The following is a 12,663-nucleotide window of genomic DNA, read 5'->3' on the forward strand; positions in this document are numbered from 1 at the left end:
AGAAAAAACATGCATACTGAACTATGAAGTCTACTGAGAACAAAGGCCATTATTTTTTAATTCCCCAATTCCTGATGGAGTTCTCAGAACATAGTTTCTCAGTTGATGAGTAGCAAATTGATTTACTGGTTAAATTAGCAACTATGGAGTTATATATGTCACTTATACTGAGAACAGTATAAAATAAATGGATAATTCATCAGAAACGGGCTTCTAGATTTTAATTTTAGTGACCTTGAAATAACATAATTTAGTACCAAATGTTTAAACACCCATTATAATTGCTAACTTGTGAAGTCAGCATTATTTATATCTGATCAGCTATACAAAACTCATTAATTTTTCTTTTGAAAAAGGCAGTAAAAAATCCCAAAGAATAAGGGAGAGACTACTAATTAAAGGTCATGTTTACTAATCTAGCACCATAGTTCCAGTCTTAGGACCTCCCGAGCTGCTAGGAGGAAGGGAAGAGGTGAGGATGTTGGGAAAGTAAGCACAGTTCTTAACTCGTGGCCCCATTTGTGCTCGAAGCAAAGGCTGAGACTGGACAGAAGACAGAAGCTTTGGTTCAGATGTAAAGGAGGCCCTGGAGAAGAGCAGAGTCAGGATTTCCTGGAGCCAGTGCTGGAGTTGGCCTCATGAACTAGGGGGTTTCTTCTTGGCATCCATGTCCTTTTTAATTTCTTCAAGTTTTTTAGCCAGGTTTGGCATCTTTAAAGAGAAAAGACATTATTATAATTTTGCATCTAACTAATCAATATGCTTTGGCTTCTCTTCCTCCAAAGATAAATGGTTGTTGTACAAATTTTTATTTTCCTCTGAAAGTGACCTGTTAAATAGTGGTGTCTTTAACCTCCTGACTGCAATAGAAGGATTTCAGAAGTTGCCAGTTAAAGTATGATCCCTCCCTGGAAGCCAGACCCTGATTTTGACTTTTATAGACCCACTTAGCCCCTCAATCCAGTGCCAAGTAAAAGTTGTACATACAAACAATAAATGTGATACAGTTGGATACAGTACCATATGACTCAAATGAAGGTTGACAAAGGGAATTCCCTTTGTCACACTAAAAGCTTCCCTACAAAACAAAAGTTAGTATCATTTTCATTCCTTGTCTCTTTAAAACAATCATTACCTTTCCAGAATCCTCAATCATAGGCAGTTTTGCCACCTGTTTTTCCACTTCCCCATCTATAAAGTGAGGCTAATACAACGCCCCATGTCACAAAACTCTGTCCTCCTTGAATGTGCTACATGATATAGACCCACCTCCAAAATTCTGTCATCTCTACCCCTGGGTATGGGGACTGAAAAGGTTATCCTATTACTTTTTAAATTTTCACTGATCACATCATATGCTGTAGAACTGTTAAGAATCTAAAACCTACTATTAGTCTGAGCTAACAAACACAGCTCAGCATCACCATGAGACCATCTAAAGTGATGGGATTTTGCCCTCTTGTGGTGATATAGAGGACAGATAGGCTTCTGTGACTGGAAAATCTTTCTCCAAAATTCAAGACTTTTCCCTCAGATCTATGGACCCCATCTATGCTGGAAGGCTCACCTTACTTCAACAAAGACAAGTCACTACAAGTCAGCTACATGGAATCACAGAGAAAGTGAATGGTCACTTACGTCATAATTTTGAGCCAGATACATTCCAACCAGGTTGCCAAAAGTAAATCCAACCTGAAAGAACAGAACAGGAAGAGTTACACTGGATATTGAGCTCAGTACCAGCTGATACCAAGCCAAACTATAGAGACAATATTCTCCTAAGGAGCTTAGGATAGTCAGAAGACCCCAGGGTCCAGTCTAGGGCTGGACAGTACAAAGTGTGAAATTCACATCTTGTTTCTATAAAATAAACATAGAAATAGCCTCCCAAATGGTTAGAGAGAGAATACACCAAAAGAATGGGAGCACTAACAAATCTACCCTAAATTCTCCTTATCCCCTCAGCACCTCCATAAACACTTGATTGTAAGTTCTAGAAACCCAAATTAAAGTTCTGCTTTAAAACAAAATGTTTTTATTGATTTCAGAGAGAAGAAGGGAGAGGGAGAGATAGAAACATCAAATATGAGAGAGAATCATTGACCAGCTGCCTCCTACACGCTTCCTACTGGCGTGATCAAGCCCGCAACCTGGGAATGTGCCCTGAGCAGGAATTGAACCACGACCTCCTGGTTCATAAGTGGATACTCAACCACTGAGCCACACCAGCCAGGCAAAGTTCTGCTTTTTGTTGTTAAAAGCTGCAATTGTTTTTCTTTTTTTGTTATGAGTATTGTTATTCTGCACTGTTAGGTCCCAGCCAAAAGGAGCCAGGCCAAGAATTTAAGAAATTTTATTGCATTCTCTCATAGCGGGCTGAGACCAGTGTGTCAGTGTCAGCCCCGAGGGGGTGGTTAGGTTGTCTTAAATGAGGTAAAAATATGCAATATAGGGTCAGGATGTGAATGCAAGAGTCGGTCAAGCAGACGGGAGGGCAGGAGCTGGTCAAGGGAGGCAAGGGAGGAGAGTGCACAGGTCAGTCAGGCAGAGGGGGGTTGTTCTTATCTTGCTTCTGCAGGCACTGGCTATCTGCCTCAAGCTATGGGGAAAGGCTTATAACAATACTAGCGGCCAGGTGCACGAAAATTCGTGCACTGGGGGTGGGGGGTCTCCTCAGCCTGGCTTGCCCCCTCTCACAGTCCAGGAGCCCTCAGGAGATGTCCTACTGACGGGAAGCGGGCCTAAGCGCAGTCTAGCCTCCCTCTGCAGGAGGCGACTGGGCCGATCAGGGGGAGGTAACGCCCCCATCACCCCGCCTCTGCTGCCACTGCTGGCTGCCGCAACTGCCTGCCCTTGTCTGGAAGGACATCTGGCTGTCCGGTCTAATTAGCATATTATACCTTTATTATTATAGATATATTTCAGAAAATATATCCAAGCAGGAGAGATTAAGAGTCATTCACCCTAACACTCATGACATCAAATAAAAAGTATTCAATTTTTAAAAAGTGTTCAGTTAAATCATAAGATTTTAGAAAATGAAACTTTTACAGTTCAATCTCTTCATATTCCTAAAACATGAGGCCCAGCTGAGCTGGCGTGACTCAGTGGTTGAACATATACCTATGAACCAAGAGGTCATGGTTCGATTCCTGGTCAAGGCATATGCCTGTGTGGTGGGCTCAATCCCCAGTGTGGAGCATGCAGGAGGCAGCCGATCAATAATTCTCTCTCATCATTGATGTTTCTATCTCTCTCCCTTCCTCTCTGAAATCAATAAAAATATTTTTTAAAACTTTTTAAAAACAAATAAAAAACAAACAAACATGAGGCCCAGGATAGTGAAGTGACTTGTCAGAATCATTCACAACAAAGAACACAGGGCAACCTAAATTAAATACAAATACACACTCAAAAACTGAAATACATGATGACAGAAGAGAATGGGACATACCACCAAGAGAGCATAGGGCTTGACACTCTGCCGTGGGTGGCGTCAAATGGTCAGGCCACTTAAGACCTGCAGGGAACACAGGTCCCCTCACTAGCTCTTACTCAGTGAAAAGACAGGCACATGTCTGAGAGAACTATAAATGTTTATCCTGTTGGGTGATTACTCTCCTGAACAAAAGTGCTTCATGAAAATTTAAAGCATTCCCTTCACACCAAAAGAGCCAACACTCATTAAGCTTCAAGTTTTAATGATGATCTTTAATTCCCTGCCTCCCTGCCAATAATTAATCATCTCCAACTGGACACCTAATTTCTAATTTCATAAATCTGAACTGGCATCTGATTTTCCCCCCCATCATTTCCTTTAATCAGTGTTGTTCCTATTCAACACACAGCAGAGGTGAACTTAGAAAAACAAAGTGTGAAACTTAAGGTCATCAGTGATACATGCAGTGGTCTAACCTTGAATTCAAGTTGGATATGCATATGGGTTCAGAATACAGCAGGGTTCTTATTAAACTTTAACTTACCTAACTTTAAACACCAAAAGCATAATTTAAATTAGTTTGTTAGTAAATTAATCATAAAAAAGGCTATAGTCTCTAATCATAGACTATTTTTTGATTAATCAGACACATCAAGGGGGCACTCAGAAGCAAAAAGATTTTTTTCACAACTATGGGTTGCAACCGGGTAGACAGAGGTTTTCCAAATCCAGAAAGAATATTAACTTTGCTTAAGGGGGAGAATTAACTGAGAATGTTAACTCTGATACCAAACAAAAAGAACATAGGGCCGAAAAAAATTCCAAAAAGAAATAAACTAGCCTGGCCTGTGTGGCTCAGTGGTTGAGCATCAACCCCATGAACAAAGAGGTCACTGGATAGATTCCAGTCAGGGCATATGCCCGGGTTGCAGGCTCGATACCCAGTAGGAGGTGTGCAGCAGGCAGCCGATCAATGTTTCTCTCTCATCGATGTTTCCACCTCTCTATCCCTCTCCTCTCTCTCAAAAAAAAAAATTTTTTTTTTTTCAATAAAAACACATTAGAAAAAGAAAGTTGCCGAGCCAGCATGGCTCAGTGGTTGAGCGGCCATCTATGAACCAGGGGATCATGGTTCGATTCCCGGTCAGGGTATATGCCCGGGTTACAGGCTCGTTCCCCAGTGTGGGACATGCAGGAGGCAGCCAATCGATGATTCTCTCTCATCATTGATGTTTCTATCTCTCTCTCCCTCTCCCTTCCTCTCTGAAATCAATAAAATATATATATATTTAAGTTGTTAAGTGTGTAAATCAGCAAATGAAGTTACAATTTTTATCTTGGGACAGCTCCTGGCAATAACCCAGAATGAATACTACCTGACAGATCTGAAATGACTCATCAAATTATATTTTCAAAAAGTACACACCCAAACCAAGTTATGACAGAATTATGAACCATCTTATATTTACTAACAACAGCTTAAGAAATCTAAAAATAGTCTTTTTATTTAGCAAATGTAGCTACAACTAGCATTTAAAAGGATACCTTAAAAGTTTTATAGTATCAGGTGAGAAAAGCTACACAATGACAAGAAAACCAAAAATACCCATTATCTAACAACAAAGATAAATTGATCATTTTCTCAATTTAGTTTCAGCCACTGCTGTCAGAAGACCTCTCCATTCCAAGGAGGCAGGGGAAATTTCACCCTTTTTTGTGCCTTAGTCTTTAACCACTGAAGATTTTAGTATGGGGAACAATATCAGATGTGTTTAACAACTGCTTCAAGTAATAATAAAACCTATGTTTTTGTACATTAAATAAAAAGCTGCTAAGGATATAACCTGTATTCCTTCTACTACCACCAGAGAAGCAGATTTTTAATATGTAAGCTAGGGTTTATATTCAATAATTTTCCTTAGAGAATGGAGAGGGGAAAAAAGGCTGTTAATTAGTTACTGAGCTAGTACATTAAATAGTGACATTCATTAAAAGTTGGACAATAACACTCTAGAAAGAGGTGCATCAGGTAGAACTGGTTTGCCTGTTCACAAAGAAGCTGACTTAAATATTCCAGTATCTTACGAATATCTGAGAGTGGTCATCAGGCGAAAGAGGAATATTTAATTAAATAAATTAAATCAATCACAAAGTACTAAGTGCCATGTGCTTGGGAAATCAAAGTGCAAGGTATGTATGTGGCTTCTTCCCATGGAATGTATGATCTATTCTAGGAAGACAAGACTAAACTACATGAAGGTGCAGTGAACAAAACAGCATGTCACCACATGATGGTCTGAATGTGCCACATGGTTAAGTGCTTTGTAAGTCATATTAACGTATTCAAGAAGAAAAACCATATGATCACCAGGTGAGGAAAGAGCATGGTGAAAGTCAGCAGCCAATCACAAGAAAAACTTAAACTAGAATTAGAAGAGGAATCTGTTAGAAAATATCAGAAACACAAACATCACATCAAAACTGGACAAACAGTTCCACTACAAGGAGAAACAAGTAGGATATCCACTCTCATTACTTCTACTGGAAGTCCTAGCTTGAGAAGGGGAGGGAAATAAAAATAAGAAAAGAACACAAAACTGTCATTTTTGCCTTCACTGGAAATATGACTGCCTTCACAGTATTGCCTTCCCTGATTCACTTCCAAGTGAATCTATAGACAAACTACTGGAGCTAAAAGTCAAGATTGCTAGACACAAAAATCAATACAACAAAATCATAGCATTTCCATACATAAGCAATAATGTGAAAATGTAATTTTAAAATGAATGCCACTCACAATAAAGAAAAAAAACAACCTCAAAAGTACCTAGAAATAAACATAACAAACCAGGGGCAAGATTATTAATTAGAAGATTTATTTTTAAATGATAAAAGACATGTATGATCTAAGCAAATTGAGAGATGGATCAGAACAGTGTATAGATTTCAAAAACTTAAAGTCATCAAGAAGGCTTGTGAAAAAGGGGTTGGGCCATTAAGAGTATTTGGGAAGGCAAAAAAGAGGATAAAGGTAAAAAACCACGTGGGAAGGTATGAAGGCCCGATGGCCCATAGGTTGTTTAGCCTAGCCCATCTAAAACAGAGGATGTACATTGACAGGCAGTGGGAAAGGAAAATGGGGCCAGATAAGCGAATCTTGAAAATCCAGTAAAAGTGCTTACGATCTGATGTGGAAGGACACAGGTATTACTGACAGTTTCTGAGCATGTGAATAAAGCCATACATTTTGGATGATCTCTGGCAGCTGCAAGAGAGGACAGAACCAAGGGCATCAAGGGAAACATACACAGAATCAGAGGCGACAGCCTTGCTTTTTTCTGTGGCTGATGAGAGCATATAAGGAGTGGCATGTTTTAAAAAGATTTCAAAACTAGAATATTCAGAGAAGGATAACTTTATCAGCATGAACCTGACATCGTAACGAATGGGTGAAAGAAACAGAGATGTTTAGCCTAAGGAAAAGACTGATGGTGTGAGTGAGGGATAGAGTGAGAAATACCAAGGTAATGCTCTTCAAGTATGCAAAGGGTTGTCATGTAGATTAGAATTGCTCTTTAACGTCCAGGAGTAAAACTAAGTAAGGAGATGTTGACCAAAAATGAAAGCAATTACCTGTGGAAGCAGTGACCCTGCTGTAACTGGAGGTGACCAACCGTAAGCTGCCGTCTTTGTAGTGGAGACGAAGCATCAGCATGGTAGCTGGACTGGAGAACCTAAACTAACTCTCCCAACTCAAAACCTACATTTCTACAACAGCTAGGCTAGTGTAGCTAGTCCAAAGGTAGAGTAAAAAAGACCTGCGCTACGAACTTGGCAGTGGGAACATGAAGACAGAACTTAAGGTGAGTACTGAGTCAATGGCTTAAAACAATAGCTACATCTACTGTGTGCTTACTATGTGCAAGGTAGCATTCTAACTCTTTCATGAATTAACTCATGCTCTTCACAACTTTACAAAGCAGATACAATTATTGTCCAGTTTATATTGGGGAAACTGAGGCATGGGTCACTTAAGTAACTTGCCCAAGATTACATAGCAGGTAAATATGTGACAGGCATAGCAGCCAGAGTCTGGGGTGGGGAACCTTTTCTCTGCCAAGAGCCACTTGGATATTTATAACATCATTCATGGGCCATACAAAATTATCAAGTTAAAAATTAGCTTTCCATATTTGGTCAAACATTTAACTCTTAATGCTTTGGCAGGGCCAGACCAAATGATTTCGAGGGCCTTATACAGCCTGCGGACCAGACATTTCCCACCCCTAAGCTAGATGATATGGAGAATGAAGGAGGGAAATAAATAAAAGATTATGTTAATATTTCAAATTTTAGAAAGCCGGGACCAGGGAACAAAGAAGAAAGTTGGGTGTGGTTTGCAGGGTGGGGAACAGGTGATGGGTCCAGACGTGCTGAGTCTGATAGAGGATAAGACAAGAGATGTTCGCTAGGAGCTGACGACAGGGAACTGGAACTCAAGAGTAAAGGGCTCGAGGTAGCTTTGCAAGCTGTCAGTACAGAGGTGCAGGTGACAAGGAACACACCCCCTAAGGGTGGGTGTGGGAGAAGAGCAGAGTCAGGGATTGAGACTTGAGAAACACCTAGTAACCAGAAGGGAACAGCAGCCAGGACAAACAGACGCAATCAGACAAGGGCCTTTCCCCACTGGCATCCCAAGCACTGATCCCCTCAGGCCCTGGACGGTCCAGCGCCAGAGCCGGGCACCTTCGCTCTGTGCAGATTCGTCCCTACAAATAAACCCACGTGTGTTATCATGTGAAAGGACGTCGGAAAGTACTGAGACGCAGGATCCAAAGGGCAAACAAGAAGGGATTAAAGTGGAGATGGCTAAGAGTACCAAGTGTTACACTTCAAGAGGTAAGAAAAGCAACAGTACAAGAGGCAGTGTACACAAAGCCCCCAGCAGCGCCCATCATGTCAGGCTTCTCTTCAAAGCTTCAGGTTTCCTTACAACTGCAGCTAAATTATACTGCAACCAAGGAAGCTACTGGAGTAACAGGGAGGAGACGAGTCCTGCGGAGCAAGGTCTCAGATTGGGATGATGGGCCAGGATTTTCACCCCAGGAGGAATAAACAGTTTATAAGCAACACAATCCCGTGTTCAAACAGTGTCTCAGAAAATGACGAATGCAGGAACCATCTTGGAGAGTTCCAAAACGTGTGATGACAGTGCCCACATTAACTTGTGACTGTCCCGTCACTGCCAAAACTTTTCCCTTCACCTACCCTTCTGAGGGTAAACTAATCTCCATTTCTGAGAAGGAATGAAATCAGAACTAGATACCTTGACAAAGAGAAATGGAACCTGTCTGAGTCCTTCTTAAATGTCACTGCTTTAAGTACTTTAATGTATGAACTCAGGTTCAATCCTCACAAAAAAGCCACGAGACAGGTTTCCATTTTCAGATGTGGAAACTGCAGCATGGAAAACTTAAATAAGCCGCCCACGTCCCCACAGCTTAAAAAGGATGCAGCCAGGGTTCAAGCCCGGGGGTCTGACCTCACCAACGCTGGGACACGATGGCTGCCCACAGGTTAAAAGCCAGAGGAGATCTCAGGGATCGCTGACCTCAGCCCCACTGTTTTGTAAATGAAATGGCTAAAAGCGGAAAGACTTGCCCAAGTTCAGGCTTGGGGACTCACTGGGCGGAAGCAGAATCAAGGTGAAAAGTAATTCTATCCACGTCTTTCCACAGATGCACTTCCAGAGCCAGAGCCCTGTCTTAGTTAGACAACTTATGTCAAGGATACGCCCTCCTTCTGGCCTAGAGAATTAAAAAAATCAACTAACCAATCTCTTTGATAAAGAATATAACATTAGAGGAAGCATCTCACCCCAGAGAACCAGATTTCCATGGACCACCTGGAATCTAGGGCAATGCCTGCCTCTCATTAGAGGTTGAGGGCATTACGTTTTAAAAGCACAAAGATTTGGAAGAAATTAAAAAGCTTGGAAATTTGATTGGCAAAACCTTCCCCAGGCAATCTGAACACCCCGAGCTGTGCCAGGAAACCCGTTTTTAACTGAAATAAAGAAGCCTGAGTTTACTCGGGAACACTCATGCTCCCCTAACAGGAGCGTTTGGAAGAATCGCCTTAGACCGGCCTGCCACGCTGAGTCAGGCGCTGACACGCCCGCGGGCTGCCTGCGCCCCAGCGCGGGCCGGGCGTCCGCGCCTCGCGAGGAATTCGGTTTATTGCCGGCCCCCGACACCCTGAGAAACGCCCACAGCAGGCCTCAAGTCGGGCTGGGGTTCGTGTCCTCGTCGGGGCGGGAGAGCAGAAGGGGGGACGGTCCCGAAAAGTCCTGAGGACCCAAAAGCGGCAGCAGATGACCCTCGGCGCGCAGGGCGCGGCAGACAGCACGTAGCTCTCAAAATGCGTCTCCGGGCTTGAAAGGCGCAGAAAGACACTGGCCCAGAGCGGGAGCGAGGCAGACACTGCCCCGCAGCCCACCCCGCGGCGACGGGAGGCACCGCGGGGCCCACGCCCAGGCCGCCGGGCGCAGGCCGGCCAGGGGTCCGAGCCCCCCAGGCCCTGAGCCGAGCCCCCGGCCCGCTTCTCGCAGCTCCACTCACCAGGAACTGGAGCATGATGTCAGCGAAGACGGCGCGAAGGGCGGTGGAAGCTCCGTGGGCCGTTCCTCTCCAGCCTCCCCGGTGCGAGGGGCGGAACCCGCCGTCGGCTTCCGGGTCACCCCGCGCCCCGCCCTCCTCTCCTTGCCTCACCCGGAAGCCGCTCGCGGTGCCCGGGCGCCCCCTGGCGGAGCTCCTGAGAATTGCCGCCTGAATTGGCTGACGGGCGAGAAAGCCAGCCAGAAGCAAGTCCCAAGTCCCAAGTGGGGCTGGACAGTTTTGAAAATTCAGAATCCAAGACGCCAATCCCGGAATCGCTGGGGCTATTACCAGAACCCCAAGGATTCTGACATCTCACAGCCTTCCTTTCAGCCACTTCAGTTCAGAGACACAGCCCTTTCTAATTATAATTGACCTGGGAGCATCTGACACCAGGTAGACCAACCTGCTATTATAATCATGGGTCACTTCAAAGGCCATATTTGTATTTTCCAGAATCTTTACTCCTAGTAGTGACCTTCATCTTTACACCACATTGGCAATCCACTACCATATTCATGACGCACACTTTTCATCTCTTGGACCTGTTCCACCTGTGAAGTGTTAATTCCCAAATTGTACCTCCTATCCTATCAACTCTTTGACCTCAGCCAGGTATCCAGTCCCTCATTTGTTTCATATTCTCATAAACCAGGGGTCCTCAAACTTTTTAAACAGGGGGCCAGTTCACTGTCCCTCAGACCGTTGGGGGGAGTGGGAGAGTGCGGCGCACATTCCACACATGCGCCCTGCGGGCCGGGACAAGTCAGCTGCTAAGCAGGACAGGCCGCGGCGGCAAAAACACCCGGTGGGCCTGATAAATGTCCTCGGCGGGCCGCATGTGGCCCGCGGGCCGTAGTTTGAGGACCCCTGCTCATAAACTATGAGCTCCCTTCCAGCTTCCCTCCTTTTCTGTCTGATCTAAACCTCAAGAGACTGGAACTTCAATCAAGGTGCATTAGCCCCAATTCTCTTATCCATTTTCTTCTATGATATTTGCCTTTTAAAAATTGTAATTCTTGCCGAAACCAGTTTGGCTCAGTGGATAGAGCGTCGGCCTGCGGACTGAAAGGTCCCAGGTTCGATTCTGGTCAAGGGCATGTACCTTGGTTGCGGGCACGTCCCCTGTCGGGGGTGTGCAAGAGGCAGCTGATTGATGTTTCTGGCTCTCTATCCCTCTCCCTTCCTCTCTGTAAAAAATCAATAAAATATATATTTTAAAAAATTCTAATTCTTAACCAATCTGCCCTTTTTAGTACCATACCAGTGATTGGGAACATCAAACAGAGAAAAGATGGATCATTTAGCAAATGATGTTGCTCTAACTAGGTTCATTGGTATTTATTTCCACCTGGAAAAATTAATAATTTGAGTTCTTTTTTTTTTTAATATATCTTATTTTTTTAATTAATTTATTTAATATATTTTATTGATTTTCCACAGAGAGGAAGGGAGAGAGATAGAGAGTTAGAAACATTGATGAGAGAGAAACATCAATCAGCTGCCTTCTGCACACCCCCTATTGGGGTGTGCCCGCAACCAAGGTACATGCCCTTGACCGGAATCGAACCTGGGACCTTTTAGTCCGCAGGCTGACGCTCTATCCACTGAGCCAAACCGGTTTCGGCAATAATTTGAGTTCTGATCTCACACTTCACATTACACATAAATAAGTTACAGATCAATAACAACTTAAACAAAACAAAGCAAAACAAAACAAATATTAAAATTTCTAGGAAGGGAGAAATCCTATATAATAAAAGGCTAATATGCAAATAGACCAAAGGGCAGAACAACCAAACCGGTCTCTATGACGTGCACTGACCACCAGGGGGCGTGCGTGGGACATGGCAGGCGCTGGCAGCAGGCAGCAGAGCGCAGAACATGGTTGGCGTTGGGTGTGGCGGGATGGTGGAGCAAGTGAGCGGGGACGCCAGACCAAGGCAGGGCACCGGTTGCTGTCATCGGGATGAGCCTCTGGTGGTTACTGAAAATTCTTTGCTTCCACGCGCCTCAGTCCTGCCGGACGCTCGCACCTGCTGCCAGCGCTGACCCCACTTGCACCCACTGCCGCCACTAGAACCACTGCTTGCGCCCGCTGCCAGCACCCAGTGCCAGCCCCGATCACTAGATGCCGTCAGTAGGTGTGAGCAGCAGCTGCCAGCCTATGAGGGCTTCTCCACCTCCCCCTGCTCCTGAGGGGCTGTGGTAGGAGGGGCCAACCTCCCACAGTCTCTCCCCCCAGACGGCCTGCCCCCATCTGGCCCTGATCGCTGGCCAGGCTGAGGGAACCCACCCATGCACGAATTCATGCACCAGGCCTCTAGTACACATAAAAAAGCTAAAGCAATGTGCAATATGTTAAGTGGTGAGACTGCTGGCGTGGCTCAGACCTATGAATCAGTAACTCAGGATTTGATTCCCAATCAGGGCATATACCCAGGTTGCAAGCTCAATCCTTAGTAGGGGGCATCAGGAGGCAGCTGATCAATGATTCTCTCTCATCATTGATGTTTCTCTCTCTCTCTCTCTCCCTCATCAATAAAATATATATACTTTTTAAAACAT

General features: G+C 44.2%; 1 protein-coding gene across 1 annotated transcript; it reads right to left on the reverse strand.

Annotated features, from left to right (window-relative positions):
- Positions 1 to 66: 66 nt before the first annotated feature.
- Positions 67 to 10,615, reverse strand: STMP1 (short transmembrane mitochondrial protein 1; the record flags this gene model as incomplete). The annotated part of the gene is made up of 4 exons (XM_079785793.1): positions 67 to 711; positions 1,639 to 1,692; positions 10,060 to 10,275; positions 10,607 to 10,615. The coding sequence occupies 4 exons, from the start codon at positions 10,613 to 10,615 to the stop codon at positions 637 to 639; spliced, it is 354 nt and encodes a 117-aa protein (XP_079641919.1). The 3' UTR covers positions 67 to 636.
- Between the last annotated feature and the right edge of the window lie 2,048 nt (positions 10,616 to 12,663).

Source organism: Cnephaeus nilssonii (assembly GCF_951640355.1).
Source record: "Cnephaeus nilssonii genome assembly, chromosome: 12".
Classification (NCBI taxonomy): domain Eukaryota; kingdom Metazoa; phylum Chordata; class Mammalia; order Chiroptera; family Vespertilionidae; genus Cnephaeus; species Cnephaeus nilssonii.